This window comes from Prionailurus bengalensis, chromosome A3, assembly GCF_016509475.1.
Source record: "Prionailurus bengalensis isolate Pbe53 chromosome A3, Fcat_Pben_1.1_paternal_pri, whole genome shotgun sequence".
Taxonomy (NCBI): Eukaryota; Metazoa; Chordata; class Mammalia; order Carnivora; family Felidae; genus Prionailurus; species Prionailurus bengalensis.
Genome location: NC_057354.1, coordinates 42549048 through 42568822, shown reverse-complemented (window position 1 = coordinate 42568822; position 19775 = coordinate 42549048). Strand labels below are relative to the sequence as shown.

Here is a 19775-nt window from a genome sequence, read left to right as displayed (position 1 = left end):
TTGATTCCCTAACCATTAGTGGAGTTTAGTCACTTAATGGACTTCAGCTATTCAGCTATTATACACACACACACACACACACACGCTTCTTTAGAAGTATATTAGTAAAGAAGATGAAACTAAAACTCTTGCTTTCGAATGTCCTGTGATTATTTGACTCTCAAATAATAACCCACAAATTCAGTTCAGGGTTTCTTTTTGAAATGATGAATCTGAGCTCAAATGTAAAATGAAGCCACTGCTCTAGTGGGTGGGAAAAGTATGAACTTCAGGTTTTATGTTTTATTTTTAAAGCCTAACTTCTTTGAGCAGTTACAGCCAAATATATAATTATTGCAAACTTAACTATAGCATCAGTCCCTGATGTGCTGTAACATTGTGATCTACAGCTAATAAGACCTTTTGAAAGAGACATTGAATTTTAGATATTCATTCATTTGAGAAAAAGAATTTTTTTTTGATCTATTCTATCACTGATAATTTATAAGTTGGAAATTTAGGGAAACGCAGGAGTCTGCCAGTCATTGACATGCTGCCTGTTACCTACTTCTATTTCCTAGCTACATTGCTGCCTATAAATAAATGGATGCTACAGGGGTAGTTTCTTGAAAACTAGTACTTCAAGTGCCTTTTCTCTGAGTTAATGGCTGAATAGTCACCTTGTGATCCACCTTATCAGTGAAGAAGCACATAATGAGTCCCTATTATGAGTAAAGCATATTGGTCACCAGTGGGACAGGAGTATTTAATTGGTTGTGTATTCTTCCTGGAGAAGAAAAATCACAAAGACCTGTAAAGTTGGTTGACATTATGAGGTGAAGATGTAGGAGCTTTCATAAGTCTTTTAAAAATTACTATTCTTGTAATTGGTTTGGTTTGGTTGTAAGGTTCAGAGAATACTCTTGCAACCTAAGAAAGAAGGATATTTATTGACAGGATATTGGTTTGGGTAATGTTGGTGGTTCTAAAGATAAACTCTCAAATCCCAGTGCTTTAATGTAATAGCAATTTACTTTCTGACTCATAAAGCTCTTCTAAGTCAAGAATCAGGGACCTGGGGTCCTTCCATCTTGCGACTCTACCGTCTTTGGCATTTGGCTTCCAAAGTTACTGTTCTTAATCACGTCAAACCTCAGAAGAGAAAAGGTGGAGAATCAACCTATGGTCAGTTTGTACGCATCAAGCAAGGAAGAAGTGCACATCACTTCTGCTTACATCTCACTGGCTAGCATCCTCATATGGTGGTACCTATCTGCAAAGCAGGCTGGGAAATGTGGTACTGCTGTGGCCCAAGGAGAAGACAAAATTAATCTGGTAACTAGCCTTTACCTTCTGTCCCATCTTTTGCTGGGAAATGGAGCTGGGAAGTTATAGGAACTCAGATGAAATGTCTGCATCTCCTATGGCCTGGATAGTCTCTTTCATGACAACTAGACCCCATTTTCCTCTCTATAGCAACTAGTGAATCAAATTTCCTAAGAAAGTCAGCATGATTGGTTAAGATAATTACCATGGGCTATAGTGAATTTAATTCTGGATTATTTCAGCCAGGCACTCTCAAGGATCATGGCCAACTCCTGGATGGGTTCCCATTGGGCTGTTTACTCCTCATTCAATCAGTTGTCACTCCCAAGAAAGTACAACTTACAATTGTTTTCTTCAGCAAAAAAATGTAACCAGGTCATCACTTTATTATTATTACTCCTACCAATAATAGGTTTTTTATTCTATGCACTTGCCACTGTGTTCAAAACCTTATACACACTGTACTATTTATTTTTCACAACCACCATATTTTATTAGCCATTTCAAATAAACATGAGCCTCTTAGAGATTTCATAATCTAGACAAGTTTCCAGTACTTTCTAATTCTAAATCCCATTATCTATACCTTTTAACATTGCTGTTCCTGGCTTCCTTTAGTCACAAGAGAGGCATTGTATATAGTGAGTGCTGGGACAAATGTGACTGGTGCCAAGAAAAGGAACAGATTAAATGCAGGGGAAGTCCCAAAGAGATAGAGAATATTCCAGTCTAAGTCAGTCAGATAAGGCTTAAGGGATGAGCTTGGACTTGACCTAAAGCATACTGTATTAAGTTAGAGTCCAAAAGGAATTCATAGCTTTCATGTTGGGGAAGTTGAGTTCTGGGCTATTTACCTTTGGTTACCATGGTAATAGATCGTGTAGTGTCAGAAAAACTGTCCCTTAAGGGATTCTTAGATAGGAATCCTCTTGGAAACACTTAGGATCAAATCTATCTCTTGTTTTGTTTCCCCTTCTGAACCATGTTAATCTTGATCTAGAGGAGAACAGGGCAGAGGGTGGAAGACTACTTCTTCTGACTCACAATTGATCCATGATGAAATGAGAGTGAAATTATAGAATCTGGATTCAATATTGTTAATACCACTAAAAGGGCAAAAATAAATATATGACAAAAGATTCTTCCTATCCACAATAGCTAAAGAGCTCCTACAAACGGAAAATTAAGACAGACAATCCAAAAGAAAAAAAAAAAAGAAAGAAAGAAAGAGGAAGAAAAGAAAGAAAGAAGAAACAAAGATAGAAAAAGAAAAGAAAACAAAACCAAACTTTTCAGGGCAAAAGACTGTAACAAATGATGTATAAAAAAGGATTTCCAAACCACTAATAGCGTATGAAGAGGTATTCCGCTTGAGGTGATCATCAGGGAAATGCAAATTAAAATCACAATGAAATATCATTATGTACCCACCAAAATAACTAAAAGGAAAAGGCATAAGAAATCAAATGTTGCTGAGAATGTGGAGCGATCAGAAACCTCACACATTGCTGGTGGTCAGTTTGTCTGTGGCAGGCAGAATTCTGAGATGACCCCCAAGGTTTCCTCTCCCTCGTGTACGTGCCCTGTATCATCCCCTCCCCATGAGTGTGGGGACAGGATTGTGAAGATGATGGATGTCATTTATGTTATTAGATTACCTTTTTGTGGCAGAGGGGAGGGATTTTATCAAATGTAGTTAAGGTCCCAAATCAGTTTACCTGAATTAATCAAGACAATTCTGGGCGGGCCTGACCTAATCAGGCTCACCTAAACAGGGACTGAGCCTTTCCTGAAAGAAGAGTGAAAGTGTGAGAAGGTTTATGGAAAGGGTCATGCAGCAAGGTCATGAGCGTAGCTCCAGGAGCTGAGAGTGGAACTTGTAAAAATTGAAGACTCCAGGTCTACAATTATAAGGAGCTGAATCCTAAACACCTGAATATGCTTGGAAGTGGACTTCCCCTTAGTTGTGCCTGTAGATGAGGACATAGCTGGCCAATATCTTAATTTCTACCTGTAAGCCCATGAGCAGAAGACCCAGCTAAAATGTGCCAGACTCCTTATCCATGAAAACTATGAAATAATGAATTTGTGTGGTTTTAGGACACAAAGTCTGTAGTATTTGTTACACAATAGAAAACTGATACAGTCTCCTAAAGTTGAATGTATATATGCCCTTTTACTCAACAATTCTAATCCTAGGGATATTCCCAACAGAGAGACATATATGCTGGGAATACATACATTACAAATTCCACAGAAGCAATAATCATAATAGCCTAAAACTAAAAACTACCTAAATGAGCAAGAGGGGGAACTTATGGGGTATGGATAATACTTTATTTCTTGATTTGGATGCTCATTACATAAGTGTGCTCAGTTTGTGACAGTTTATGGACTGTGTTCTTTCCTAAGTTGTACTTCAATAAAATTAAAAGAAATTTGATTTTAACATTAAAGTCAATTAAAGAATTCAATTCTATTAAAGTTAAAATTAAAAAGTCAGTTAAAATGAAAAGAAGTTTATTCTTTCATTGTATACCAGCACAATTATTGCTAGAGTTTTTCAAATGCAGTGAGCACACATATAAAAGTGGTCACATGATTTTACTTGTGTAATTATCCTAGCCTCAGTCCTACCTGAACAAAAACCAAAACCTACTGTAGCAAAACAAAAACACTTCATTGTCAACTGTTTGGATTTCTACCTTAATTCTTACTTGATTTTTGGCTAACCTTCAATATACTGTTTTAATTTTTTTTTCAACGTTTATTTATTTTTGGGACAGAGAGAGACAGAGCATGAACACGGGAGGGGCAGAGAGGGAGGGAGACACAGAATCGGAAACAGGCTCCAGGCTCTGAGCCATCAGCCCAGAGCCCGACGCGGGGCTCGAACTCACGGACCGCGAGATCGTGACCTGGCTGAAGTCGGACGCCCAACCGACTGCGCCACCCAGGCGCCCCTCAATATACTGTTTTAATAAATATTTTTTTGTTCTTTTTCCAAGAGATTTAAAATTAGTAGTATATTAAGAATTTTAAGGGGTGCTCGGGTGGCTCAGTCGGTTAAGCATCCGACTTCGGCTCAGGTCATGATCTCACAGTTTGTGAGTTGGAGCCCTGTGTCAGGCTCTGGGCTGACAGCTCAGAGCCTGGAGCCTGCTTCACATTCTGTGTCTCCTCTCTCTCTGCCCCTCCCCCTCTCGTGCTCTGTCTCTCTCTGTCTCCCAATAATAAATAAACATTAAAAATTAAAAAAAAAAAAAGAATTTTAAGGCACTCGGAAAAACACCTCTGATGTTATTGTAAACTCACTCTCCTAGACATATACATATGTCTATACATCTTTTTTGATGAACAGATGTCTTTTAGCCAGGTCACGATAAAATAGAAAACTTTAGTCTCAACACACCTTTCTGACAGTAAAGTTACAGGTATTTTTGTTCCATTTCGGGGAGGAAATACATTTGTTTGGTCATGGCCTTGCAGGGGTTGGTAAAAAAAATCACCAGGTATTCATTTAATGTCTCATATATAGACCACTGTGCTAAACATAGGGCTTTAAGAAGACACAGTGTATTGTTTCTACTCTTAGAAGATTTATGATCTACCTGAAATACATACTCATACACATTTGTTAATGACATAGGTTTATACGTTAATACCAAATAGCTGTTGGATATAGAAAAAATTAAAAAGAAAGCAAGGAAAGGGAAAACATCAGAACTCTAAAATGGTGCCCAGAGAGCAGAGTTCTTGGCTGTCCGGGAAGGTTTCCCGGAGGCAGTTTGGTAGGAAAACAAAGTTATTTTCCACAAAGCAAATTTGGTTTTAAATCTGAGTTTTTTTCACTCTCCAGATATAAGTTTAACTGGTTGGGGCTTTAAGTTTTTCATCTGAGAATTAGGTCTGATGGCAACAATTTCTACCTCACAGGCTTGTGAGTTTAGATGGGATGGATAACTTAGTAAAACAGCAGGTTCCCCTAGTCTGCATAGCTGACCCTTCTTTGGGATGAATAAGTAATCACCGAGGATCCTTGGTGTCTGACCCTGAGCATTGGAGAGGATGGGGCGGTAGGGAATTGGAAGATACACTAAGTATTAGAGAGAGGAAGGAGAAGGAGGTATTGTAGGTTTAAAATGAAAAAAAAAAAAAGAGTGACAAAAGTGCAGTATGTGATGAGAACAAGGCAGGACAGTGTGTGAGAAACCCGGAGGAACAGATAAAACTAAGGAAGTTTCCTTACAGGCTGGCAAACCCAGTACTAGGCTGGCCATGGTGAGGACACTAGAAGTATGGAGGATATGGTCCTTGAATATTTACCTTTTAAGTGGAAAGACAATACTTACACCCACATTTACTTACATATATAAAATGACTGGAGGAAGAGTGTTGGGATGTACTAGCTTATGTCGTGTAGGCTTTGCTTTTTCATCCCGTGGGAATTTGGAGAAGAGAAAGCACATGGTGGTCCATAGCATCAGGGAAGGTTTGGAGCTCAGTCGTGAAGGAAGAAGGGTGGGACATGAATCCAAGGAAAGAAAAGAGGGCTCCTTCTACACAGGTGTGGCACCATGCAAAGATTTGTCAGACAGAAGCATTCTGCCATAGGCTGATTTTTTTTTAACTTAACTATATATCAGAACAAAAATCATTTGGTTAAGAGATACTGTTTTCGAGAGGGGGTTATAGAGAGGGGAGGAGAGGTGGCAAGGTAAAAGTTCATTTTTCCCAGATAGAAATTGCATGTTTGTGGCTGACTCAAAGCCAGTGGGCTCCTCTCAAATAAAGAGTAGGGGTGAGAGAGACTTAGGTGTCTGATTTTACCCCAGAGTATGAGTTCCCTGAGAGTTCACAGTAAGCATATCAAGATTCTCCAGATATATTTGGGATGACATTGTCCCTATACCTCCTTTCTCAAACTCCACCGTCAAAACTACAAATCCCCTCATTAAGCCGTTTACCTCTACAAAACAAAACAAGACAAAACAAAAGCGACCCCTTGGAGAATTAATAAGTCAAGTCATTATCTGTCTTAGTTACACCCGGATTTGCTTAAGTTGCTAAGATCCTAAAGGGCATTGTCTAAAGGGGAAGTAAGGAGGAGGTAGCAATAGTCTGCCTACACTATGAAAAGGTGCATGGTACGGAAAGAGTAGCAGGTATTCCCGAATCAGCTGCAGCCCCTTGGCAGTCAGAAACTAAAAAGCCTGATGCCATATCCCTTTTCAGCCCACCTCAAAGCTCAACACATCCTGCAGAGCACTTAGCCTGTTTGGCATGTACTAAGAGGTAAAGAGCATGAGTTTATTTCTGAAAGATCCAGGTTTAAATCCAGATCTGGTTGTTTTTTACCTTGGGCCCTGATCTGAGCCAATATCCTTATCAGTACCATGAGCTTAATAATAATAGCAGCTTCCTTGGAGTTGTTGAGAATATTAAATAAGAATATGTGTAAGGACTCCAGCACACAAGGGTGCCCCATTGTTGTCAGGTAATAATAATCACGGTGACAATCACTGTTCTATCTGTGGCTCCTGGGTCCTGAATCTTGTCTCCTAACAAGTTAGGGAGGTGGGTTGGGAAGGAAGGGGGGTCTGCTTGTTTCCTGTGTTGAAATAAACACAAACTCTTGAAACAGCCCCAGACCCTGGGCCAGAACGACAGCGGGCTGCTCCCTCAGCTCGCATCCTCTCTCCCTGCTCCACCCACGCTTCCCGGGAGCAACAAGTTCCCTTCTGCAAAGACCCGCCCGCGCGCCACTGGTAGACCCGGCGGGCTTCTCCTCCCAGACTAGTATGACTGGCGGGGAAACCCACCGAGGGTCGAAATCGCTGCTGCCAACACCCTACCGGGGAGGGAGAGCCAGCTGCTCAAGAGGGAGCCGCGTCCGGGAGGAAGACGGGAGACATGGGAAGTTCGGACAGAGGGACTGATAGGAAACCTAGTTCGCACTGCCCTTGAGAGGCAAAAACAACAAAAGAAAGCACCCACCGCTCGTTTCCCGCCCCTCTCCTGGGATCGGGAGGGAGAAGATAGGGCCCCGAATCCCACACCTCCACCCAGCCTCCACCCAGACCTCCACCCAGCCTTCTGGTTGCCAAATCGCATTCCTACGTCCTCCACGCTCCCTTTGCCCGGTTTCTCCGTGCATCCTCTCACTCTACCCCACCTCTCGCCAGGTCTCCTAAGGACACTTGCGATTTCTGACAAGATATTTCGTAAGAAGGACAAGCAGGTAAGCCACGGCCCCCACCCAGCACTCTCCTTTCCGCTGCGTCCCAGATGGATACCCTGGAGTCACAAAAGGAGTCCCAAGGCGTCTTAGGTTGGGAGCCTTAGGCAGCTGCCCGAACAGTTGAACTCTGGCAACTTCTTGGAATGGGGATCCCCGCGCCCTCGTGAGAAAGCCACGGTGGCCGCCCACACACCAGGAGAGACACCCCAACTTCTCCATAGGGAACTCCTCTAAAATCTACCTTTCCAGCTTCTACAGCTGTGAGTTGAGAATCAGAGCTAACTAGGAGTACGCTTCGGGGGCGGGCGCTCGTGGGCAGGGGCGAGGGCGAGAAGTTCCACCCGGATTTTGGAAAGAAACCCCAGTTCATGTCTCCAAGTCTCCTGGAGGCAGAGAGCTGTTAAGGGAACAGGGGCCGAAGTCACCGGGAGGGAAGTCCTCCTAGCGCGGGGTCCGAAAAGCACGGAGGTGAATTGCAATATCCAAGCTTTTAGCCTTGTCCCTTGGAAACTACTCTTTCTCCAGGGGATGGGGGCGGGGGATACATCCCTGGCAAAGACTGCCAACGTCAAGCCCAGATGTTCAGCACTTCATTCCCCCATCCCCACCCAGCCTTGAGAACTTGGTACCTCGGACAGCAGCCCGGGCGCAAGGCATTGTCAGAAAGGTGTTATCTTGTTTTCGCCACCAAGTCAAAGAGCAATAAATTATTTTTATGACCTTACTAGTATAATTTGAAGGACATTTTAATTACATAACCCGTGAAAGATCACCGGAGGCAATGTCGTGTTAAAGAGCCCATGGCAGAATATCTGCATCGCATGAGAAAGAAAACTTGCAAATCTGCAATGAGATTGCGCAGGGCTGCCCCCGTTTTGAAACAACATGCGAAATGCAAGGGAGATTTTACCTTTCGGACTCCAAAGCCGTGTTCTGCTGCAACTTGGCGAGCTTCTTCCTCTCCTCCTTTATGCAACTCCACAAGAAAATGATTCGTGAAGACCGGTCTCTCGGCAGATGCAAAAACCATGACACAGAAGAGGAGCCCGGCGGCCGCCTTCCACTGGGAGACACAGCCACCTTTCATCTTTCTTGGGAGTGAAAAGTGGTGCTAGGAGGCGCGCAGGCTGGTGGAGCGGAGGACTCGGAGGAAAGGTGCAAATGAAAAATGTATATATATAGTTTTTTTTGTTTGTTTTAAAAAAATCTCTGTGTAGAGAAAGAGACTGATTAGGGGGCTCAGAAAGCAGCAAATCAATGTGTATTCTCCTCCAGCATCTGGCTGGCGGGGAAGCCGTGTAGTCAGGCTCGCTGGCAGAGGTGCGAATGTGGGGAGCTGTGTGTATCTGAGAGAAAGAGCGAGTGTATGTCTGTGCTTGGGGCTAAATCTGCATTTTCAGCTCCTCCTCGGCTCCAATTCCACTGGGGACAGAGGAGAGCACCAGCCTGGCTGACGTGCGCTCGCCAGCAGCCAATGAGGGCCGGAGATGCGACGGGCCCCGCCCTGGACCGCCCCGGGCCCACCCCTGCCCGCCCCCAGACCGGCCGGTCCGCCTCCGCGGCGGGGGGCGCTGAGCGGCGAGCCCGCGCCCCCGCCCCTTTCAGAACCCTGGAGAGCTCCTCCATCTCTCCACCCGGGCCCGCCTAGCTCCCAGGAAAATCCCCCCAGCTGTAATCTGGTCGGCGGCGCCGGAGTGATGTCATTGTTTGTGGAAATCTGTAAGGCTCTGGAAAGAGAATTACGGCGTGTGCCGCTCCCTGAGGCTCCGAGGGGAGCTGGGGCACCGGCCTCTCCCCATTCCTCTCCCCTGCTTATTTTCCGCTGCAAAATAACTCTTTTTTTTCTCTCTCTCTCTCTCAAGGCACACTTGCCTCTCTCGCGCTCAACAACAAAGCAAATATTAACCCTCCTCTCACCACTTTGGACAAATCCCGGGGAGGGTTACTCCCTTTCCCCGCACGGGGAAGGTTGGGGAAAGCAGCCTTCTTGGGGTGACTCATGGGGACGAGTATTTATTTATTTATTTATATTTTTGTAGGCTCTGGACTTGTCTGGAACTAAGCAGCTGGGAAGCCTAGCAGATCAAGCTCACTCCCACCAGCATCTGTGATTAGATGAGACTCCTTCGAGAGTCAGGGTTGCTCCGCAGAGACCGCCTTCTAGAGAGGCGCGGCCAGGATTGACATGCCTGGAGGTACATTCTCAGACTTGGGGACAGACGTTCGGTTGGACAAGGACGGCGAGAGTGTGCGTTTGGGAAGGTATAGCCACCAATCCTAGGCGCTGGGCCAAGACGCCAGTTGGGCATTCTAAACTGAGGCGAATTCAGGCCAAGTGACACCGGGTCAACGAAATTATCCAGTTAAGAAATGTGCACTCCCAGACTACAAATGGCTTACACTGACTTCTTCCTGTCCCAGTGAGAGGAAGCAGGGGTGAAATGTCTGCCTCGAAATCAGGGCGATTGTTTTAAAGTACCCCAAATATTGTTGAATTATAGAATGCGGACACTGATCCCCATTATCATTTAGCTCCAAAGTTCAAAATTCTGCTTCACTTGAATAAGAGGTGAGACCTTTGTCCTAGAGGCTTAATTAAGTGTATGCAATACAGTGAGAGAGAGAGAGAGAGAGAATAATCTTGACACATTTTACACACACACACACACACACACACGAGCGTTTTATTTTTAAGACTTCCCCCTTTTCATTTTATCATGAAGTCGGACTCTACACAAGAAAACATCATTGTTAGAAAAGAATACACACAATGCCATGGGAGACACTGTCTTCAGAGCAGAACCCTTTTCCTGACATAGTTGGCTCCCTCAGAGCCCTTTCCAAACTAGCCAAATAAAAACACAGACGTTATTGAAAATTTTGATTAAAGCATTAAAGAAATCGGTATGTAATTAATATTAGGATTAGTAGTGGTAGTACTTGAACTCCTTTAAGAAACACTGAGTACTTGAACTCCTTTAAGAAATGCTGAGAAGGTGCTAGCACACAGACTAAAGATAAAAGGGTCCAAAGTGGAGACAAGTTTTCTGGGAAGGTATTAATAAAAGGGAACAGAGCTGCTCTGGATTCCTCAGTTCTTTCCTGCTCAGAGGCTCATTTCTGCTGAGATTTTTTTTTTTTTTAATCCCCCTATCCTACTCCACAGCTTACCTCTCATAGTCCATCTGTTTGATTTTAACACAAGGTTTTCTTACTAAGAGACCTTCAACTCTTTCTCTCTTTTCCTTATATTTTGCCCATATTTTGAATCAAAGTACTAGGCTGGTATGAAAAAATGCCAAATGATTCTTCTGCCCTGTATTGTCATTTGAGAAAAACGGCACCAAATGTGAAAATTACATTAGATGGATTCACAATCATGGAGATCATTTCAAAAGCAGCAACAGAGATAAAAATCTAAGTCTTAAGAAAAATAGATCCGAAGAGCATCAAATAAGTCAATTTAGAAGATTATGGGTGTTGGGAAATAGCGCTGTAATGTAGCTAAATCTCTCTGGAAATGAACATGAAATTACCATCTATTCAGAGATATTTATTAATTTTTTCTGAAACCACAAAGCAATACTCCATTTCCTAAATAAATTCCAAAGATGAAATGCTAGTAAGTGTTGAATCTTATGTATTTGAATTTTCAATAATTAAAACCATGCAAAATTGGGTACAGGCTAAATAAAACCCGGATGGTTGATTAAAATAGGACATTTTTAGTGTTTTACATAGAATACAGTTCATCAAAATATTGCCAGAACAGCATATCAAATGAAAATGGGAATCTTTTTGTGATGTAAATGCTCAATTTTAAATGCATAATAATGTCATATGCAAGTGGAGGAAATATATTGATACATTGAATTGTTATTTGAAATACAAATACACATCCATGTGCATATACACCTAGCTTTTTTAAGGTAATTCTTCCTAGGCTCCTTTGTTTTGTTTTGTTTTCTTTGTTTGAATACCAACAGTAACTTTGGAGCAAAATGGTGAACAAAAGAGAGAAATGGTAGCAGAATGTTTCAAGGACTAAAATGGAATCCAGTGGACAGGAACTCTCCCGCCGGCTCTGCGGTTACTGACGATGCCACTTGGGCTAAACCACTGTATCCTTCAAAGCCTTTATCTCCCTATCTGTAAAAGGAGATGGTTGGATTAGAGACCCTGCAGGTCCAAAAGCCAACTTGTAATTTCAAAGAGTTGCCAAAGTAGACTATGATATAGAAAGAATCATCAATAGCTTGAGAAATGTTAAGGACAGTCATACTTTTTTATTACATGGTGGTGATCAATGGGCTTATTTATTTTTATATCCCCGCCCCCCCCCCCAATAGTCTCTTATTTGCCAATTTTGTGGATTTGAGGAAAGAATAACTAACACAAACTGGCTGACACTCAGTACCAGACAAGAAAACCATCAATATGTTGAGGTTCTTACTATTTAAGATACTGTTGTATCTGTAGAAAAAAACATAAGTTTGGTTCCAGTTCAAATGTGCAACATAACCCAGAGTCTCTTTGAAGACATTGTCCTACAAACACCAGAATATTCCCATTATATGGATTCATAACTATAAATCAACAGACCTATGTGTATTAAAACAGCCCAAACCACCTGGGGGTATGATTAGGACCCTTCCATTCAGATATACTTCTAAGGAGAACTTTGGGCACAGGGAGCTTCAGGTCAAGGAAAACCTATCACTGGAGAGGAAAGAGAAAATTAGAAGCAGCTCTAGGGAGGCTGCTGGATCTTTGAATATTCTTTAGTCCATTAGGAAAAAGATCTTAAGTTTCTGTTGATTTCAGTTGGGTGGGGTGTAATCTGAAGGGGAATAGACACGTACAACAGAAGGTGCAATTTAAAATTCAGCCATCTTACATATCAGTTGAGTTTTGTCATTACTGTTTCATTCATTCTGAGTATTTTAAGTGCAGTAAAATTAATTTCACTGGGTGCCACAATTCTTATTTCTTTTTTTTTTTTTACATTTATTTATTTTTGAAACAGAGAGAGACAGAGCATGAACGGGGGGGGGGGGCGCAGAGAGAGAGGGAGACACAGAATCGGAAGCAGGCTCCAGGCTCTGAGCCATCAGCCCAGAGTCCGACGCGGGGCTCGAACTCACGGACCGCGAGATCGTGACCTGAGCTGAAGTCGGAGGCTCAACCGACTGAGCCACCCAGGCACCCCGGGTGCCACAATTCTTTACTATCATACTGTATTACCAACCCCTTCAAGTAGATTCCTCCTAATGACCCTGCCCTCCCTGTTCTTTCCACCCCAGCCCATACTCAGGCTTTCTGAAGTATTGTTACCACTGTACAGGTTTCTACCAAATTTTGGATTCAATGTTGATCAAGTTTTTAAAAAATTTTCCCCAGATGATTTTTATTTGCCAAGATCTCACCTAATTTCCCAGTGGTATTTATCTACACTCTCATATTTGCAGTAACTCAAGATTCAGGTATTTGGAAATTTTTAATTCATTCCTTAGTGTACACCCACTCCTTCTAAATTATTGGGATTTACTTGGTCCATCCTCCAATTTCTATAGTTTTTGTCACCTTATATCTTTTCCTTGAATGACCTATCTCTGTTTTTCCTTTAGTTGCAAAGTCTCAAGTGACTTTAGTTACCTAAGCCATCTTAAATTAATATTGTGGGGAGGACTCATGAGGCTTTATTATCACCAAAGCATTGAATCTAGAGTGTTTTGGGTTGTCTTCATTTTATAACTTCATCAACAAACCATCAAATTTATTCAGACTAATTGACTATTCATAAATAAAAGCTACTCATTGCTTCCTTATTTTCCAAAACAGTAAAAATTTATTTTTTGTGTGTTAATTCAGGTTCTATTATTTTGAAAGGATTTGAAGTAGCTAAACAATGAGGACCAAGAACCCTTTTAATCTTCTTTTGAAAATTAGGAACACATTTCTATTTACTATCTTTAGATTCCTCTTTTGGTCTACAGGGCTACAAAATAATGTTTGCTCACTTGGAAAATTAATTAGCTATTTCTCAGGGCTTATTGGAACATTGCTTATTGTCTGTAGAAAGTGATTACCTATTCATGAATTCTTTACCTTGTGTTATTTCTCTTTTCTTTTTCATGGTCTTAAAAAAATACAGTAAGTCTCCTTCAATTCACTTTTGAAATGATTATGGAAATTATCTTTAACAGAGAGATGTTTTGTTAGACTCCTCAAATAATGTAAAAGTAATGTAGAGAGAACAAAGGAAATAGCTTGTTAGCAAATATAAACTGAATTTAAGAAGACACAAATTTTATGAGCAAAATGAAAGTTCAAACATTAAAATGTATATACTAGATTTTTAAGACTAACTCTGTCATTGCAAAGAAACACCTGATTCTAGAAAGTCCTTACTTAGACCTAGTTTTTTGGGTAATTATACACTACTTAGTATTGATTTGGATGGCCTTGCCCAAGTAGAGAAATTGATGTATAATGTTATTTATTATGCCAGAAGAATAGCTATACATTGATGACTGTGCTCTTGGATATCTCATTCTTTATGCCTTGTGAAAATATTTTATGCTTTCACAGTTTTAGAAACATGGTATAGTCTATTTTTAGGGAATTCATCATTCAATATCCATTTTATCTTCTTATTACGCTAGAAAGATTGAACCAAAAAGTACAACATAGAAATGTATTTCTACAACTAGCTACTGAAAACAATACATGGTGGCTTTTATACATTTAGAATTTAAAATTCTTTTAAAATGCCCTAATCAGGGGTGCCTGGGTGGCTCAGTCAGCTAAGCATCCGACTTCAGCTCAGGTCACGATCTCACAGTTCGTGGGTTCGAGCCCCGCGTCGGGCTCTGTGCTGACAGCTCAGAGCCTGGAGCCTGTTTCAGATTCTGTGCCTCCCTCTCTCTCTGACCCTCCCCCATTCATGCTCTATCTCTCTCTCTGTCAAAAATAAATAAACGTTAAAAAATTTAAAAAAAATAATAAAAAGAAAAAAAAATAAAATGCCCTAATCAGGATATTTTAATTCATATCAGATTTAAGAACAGTATTCTTAATTTCTAATAGCACATTCCATGATGCATTAATTTATGCTAGTATCATTTAGTTCATGAGCATGTTTTATATGGATCACATGTTTAAAAAGTCAACATCCTTTAAAAATAGATTATTTCCCATTTAAAAAATCCCAAAAGGTTCCTTCTTTTGCAATAATCCAAGATTTGGCAACATGGTCACAATTACTTAGATTTAGTAGCTATCCTTCTCCAAGACCCCCTCCCCTACAATGTAACAGGCCCTAAACTGCCAACTTTGCTAGATCGTCTCCCAGCCTTTTGATTCATATGCTTTACATTTGTGACCTAGCTCAGAAAGCCATCCGAGTTTGTGACTTCTGGGGTAAACGATCTACGAGGTTTCAATTCATTTTGCTATAGAGATTTTTATAATGCCTCTGACAGAACACATTCAAACAGCATGGGGATAAGATATGTTCTCTAAAAACCATTATTAGCGTCGATGTTAAAAAAAAAAAATCCTACCAAATTAGACTCAGGCTTCCAGAACACAGCCTTCCAGGGAAATGAAGCAGTCTTGGCCAAAGGCATTCTATCCACATCAGAGAACACAGAGTAGATAAATTGGCATTTCCTCTCTCTTGTGGTAGTGAAAACCTTGGCAAATATATCCAGTATGGTTACTTTTTCTCATGTTCTGTATTTTGCTATAAGGTAGTCCTTAGCAGAATGCCAGGGGAAGACAGAACGAGCATTGCCAATATGAGAAGAGTGAGATATGGAACTAGGGTATGAATTAGTCTCTAAATACCAAAGAGAGGGTATGGTGGTGTTATGGGAAGATCATGAGGCTGGAAGTAAAAATTCCTTTGTTCGGTGCTGGCTCTGTGTCATTTTAGGCGTGTGACTTGAGGTACGTTGCTTCATCCTCAAAGCCTCCGGGTAAATTGGGAGTAGGGACTATTTGCTTTGATTGATTGTGTCTCAGATTCTGTTTAGGGCTAATTTTCAATGATAATATTCTAAATTAAGCCCTTACCTTTTCACGCATCTCATCTCTCTCAAGTTCTATTGGTTGTGTGCACAATACAGTAGTACATAAAGCACAACAATGAGATTGCACAAAGTGTAGCAATCAACTATTGACACTATAGCGCTGTGTCAATCACCCTAAACTTAATGGCTTATAATGAGTATTTTTATTTTTATGTTACGGCTGCCTGTGGTTTGGCTGATCTGGGCTGGGCTTGGCCAAAATGGCTTTACTTCAGGCTGTAGATTTCTCCAGCCTGTGAGTTTCACTTAGATCTTCTCCACGTGTATTCTTTTCTGAAGCCCAGGCTGAAGTGGCAGTGGTTACCAGAGCCACACTCTTCTTACGATTTATCACTGCACCTCGAAACCCAAGCCAAGCCACCGAGCAACACTTATGGCCTCTTGCCTCGTGTCCACCAGAATTCTGTTGGCCAAGACCAGTCACATGGCCAACCCCAATTCTGTCCAGAGTGGGGGAGTCACCGGAGAGAATATGTATTCAACAGTAATCCAAACTCTAACACCAGGCAAAGTCCAGCATCTATAGACATTTTCATTATGAAGCATATTTCCACAAGCCAGTTTAAGCAATTGTCTCAGGAACCATTTTAAGAGGTTAATTTCTTTTTTCTCTTAATTTTTTAATTTATTTTTGAGAGAGAGCGAGAGAGACAGAGAGAGAGTGCAAGCAAGGGAGGAGCAGAGAGAGAGGGAGACACAGAATGGGAAGCAGACTCCAGGCTCCAAGCTGTCAGCACAGAGCGCATTGCAGGGCTCGAACCCACAAACTGCGAGATCGTGACCTGAGTGGAAGTCGGACGCTTAACCGACTGAGCCACCCAGGCGCCCCTAAAGGATTAATTCCTAAATTAATCTCTATAATGCATTTGGGGTATGTTGTTCTAAAACACTGAGAAAGAACATTTCAACAATTTCATTTCTGTGTGGAAGAATGAATCACTCTTCTCATGGAGGACTTTAGAATTAGAGTGGGTGTCCTTTTGGACATTTTCTTCAGAATAACCAAGTAAGCATGGCTGGAGTCTCAGTTTAACCTGAATGACAATGTTCCGCATGAGGATTATGGAAGCAAGACTGATCTTGCCTCAAAATGGATCAGCTAAGACAAAACCACAATAAAAAGTGTGAAACCCAGAGGTGAGAAATAGTAATGGAATCTAGTTACGTGATCTTAGACTTTGGACACATTCCAGATTGTAGTTCCCCACTTGTATTAATTCTTCTCCTCCTCCCCCTCCTCCTCCTCCTCCTTCTTCTTCATCTTCATCTTCTTCCTCTTCTTCCTTTTTTCCCCTTCTTTTGTTTAGAAATGTTAGAACTACAACTACAGCTGGCTTAAACAATGAAGGAAATTTCTTGCTTGACATTCTTGAAGAGTCTACAGATAGATACACATTCAGATGTGGCTGGATCCGGAGCTTTCTCCATCTTCACTGTGGGGGTCTGTTAGCCTTGTTGTTGGCTTAACCTCAGAGGAAGGGGAGCTTTTATTCCTCCAGTAGTTTTGACTAAATACCAGAAGACTAGTTCATTAACTTGGCTTGTGACATGTGACCAATTTTTCCCCTACTATGGGGTTCAGATAATTGAAATCAGCTACTGGTCAGGCCTGTGTGTTCTGCCTTCCACTGAAGCTGACACATGACCTGAGCTTCATGGACTGATAATAAAGAAGTTTTTATTAGATGAAGGAAAACAAGGGGGCTTTCCCTAGAGATCGGGACCAGGACATTAGATGGATAAAATAGCATATGTCTATCACAATTCCTGTTCAGCAAAGATAAACAGTGCATTAGGATAAGGGACAATCTATGAAGCAGAACTATACTGAAAGGTATTGACTTAAATGAAGCTAAGATATAAATTGTCTGGTGCTATAGTAACACATCCTCTAAATGCTGGGTAGAGAGAGTAATATTTGATGCATTGGCTATTTCTTTGTGGGTGTTAAGGACTGTTCCATTTGTGTGGGCTCATCAGGCAATGACAGCTCTTAGCCAATGTCACAAACATGTCACAGACTCATGCCTAGTGACTAGTCAGTGATGAGCTGACTCAGCTGGTAAGAGTATAACCATCGTCAAATCATGGGTTCAGTCTTCACAAGGGGAAGTCAGTTACTCACTTCACCATGTAGCTGTATATAAATGCCAGGAATCAAATGGTTACAAAAATAAATCTTTGAAAAGATATATGCTGATACTAGAATGAGTCCTCATATATCCCTTCCACTGACAGGGAAAGGAGGGCTTTTGTTCTCAGTTCCACATGAGATGGCAAAATCACCTCAACTTTCAGCATTGCCCACAAGACTTTATGTATAATTACATTGTTTCTCCAAGGTGCCCTTATTATTTCTCCTCTCATCTTTTTCAGGAGACATGCACCAGGAGGAACTGGCAAGTTCCCTTGGCAAGAACAGGCGAATAAATAAGGAGCATGAGCTTGCGTCTTTTAGCTGAGGTGATTTGTCAAAAACCACAGCGCTGTGGCTGTTTGCAGATTTTAAGGGTTATGTTCAACTTTAATCAAGGGGAATTTGAAAAGCCAAATCATTGAATGAATAGAGGAAAAGATTTTGGTGGAACATGAAATGAACTCTTCACATATGGCCGAATACACTGGCCTGAAGTCGTTTCAAACACAGGCTAGAGTGCTAGACAATTGTGAATTACCTACTCATGTTTGCCTAATTAATTGAGTGGTAAGTGATACTGAGTGAGGAATCCCATGAAGAATAATTGGCTTTGACACTCAAGAGAGAATAAAATACCTGACCAACAGACCCCCGAGGGTCAGCTACTTGTTGTAAGTACCAGGTGGTGAATATGGATAAATCGAGTTCTACAATATTATCCGAGTTTACAATATCTTTGTAATTTTCATTGTTATATTTTATTATGTAGATCTCAACTGTGCCTATTATATCTGTCTGGTTATTTCCATTTTCCTCTTCAGATCTCCTCTCCACCCTTCTCCACTGTGTGCTGTGCCCCAAGAGATTGACTTTTATGTACCACATCAATGAGATTCATTGTGTTATGGTTTCCCATTGGGTTCAGCTAACAGGAAGAACTGTTAAAAAAAAAATCAGAGTACAATAGGAGAATCAACTCAAGGCTTTTCTTTTCCAGGCTTTCCCTGTTGGGTCACCATGTGTTGACTTCCTCCTTTTCCTGGATGCAGCAATTTCTCCTAATGAGACCTCTCCATGCAACCCATTCTCCAGATTCTACTACTACCACCTTCTGTCATCTCTTCAAGCTGAAGGAGATAATGTCTCCAGGATGTTGCTAGTCCCAAGGGCTTGACTATTCTTTGCTGAATTTGCTTGATCTTCCCATGCATTTGCAAATGGCCCCATAACAGATGACTGACATCTTTCCTGTGTGACATATAACACATGTTATATATTTTCAAGACATAGAATACATGTACCTTCAACTTACTACATATTTAAAGACAGCACTTGTGATTAATAGAATCAAAACAAATCGCAGCCTTCTGGGAGGCCAACTGGGTGAAAACAGTAGTCAAAGCAAAAACAAACTAACAAATAAGAACAAAAATGTGACATATATGGGGTAAAGGGGAATAATATTGAGAAAAACTATGTTAGGAGGCATGAATAAAATGGGAAAATCAGGATTTGGGGGGAAAATTTCCCAGGACCAAAAACCAGAATTTAAATTGTGAACAACCAGGAAATTCTAATATCCAGGGGCTGGAAAGTGGAAGAGAGAGAGCTCAGAAAAAAAAAAAAAAAGCATGTGGGATGGGGGGAGGCCCTAAGGAGGTCAGATGAAGGTTACAGGACCCTGCTGGGTGACAGGATTCAGAGCCTTCTGTAGCATCCACATTGTGGCTCTTTCCATGGTGCTGGCCAAGCCCAAGCTGCTGCATATTTCTCCTCTCCCTCTGAGGATCAGGTGAACTGAAAGAATTCTTAATGCTTAACTGATGTGCCTTCAGACTTCCCTGGAAATTACTTTGTACTAAAGGCATCCTGCAGAAGAGCAAACTGTACCAGGCTAAAAGAAGAAGGGGGGTAATGTCATTTGTCTCCAAGTTATTACACATTTGTACATGATTGATGCTCGCGTTACTGCCACTGGCAATTGATCTAAGTATAT

The 19775-nt window shown here is 41.4% G+C and overlaps 1 protein-coding gene across 1 annotated transcript in view; it reads right to left on the bottom strand.

The window, feature by feature from the left end:
* PCSK2 (proprotein convertase subtilisin/kexin type 2) overlaps positions 1 to 8991 on the bottom strand; it is a 274633-nt gene extending 265642 nt beyond the window's left edge. Inside the window, exon 1 of the mRNA XM_043602927.1 lies at positions 8457 to 8991. Within this exon, the coding sequence (XP_043458862.1) occupies positions 8457 to 8633 (177 nt within the window). The 5' untranslated portion in view covers positions 8634 to 8991. The remainder of the gene's footprint in view (positions 1 to 8456) is intronic.
* Between the last annotated feature and the right edge of the window lie 10784 nt (positions 8992 to 19775).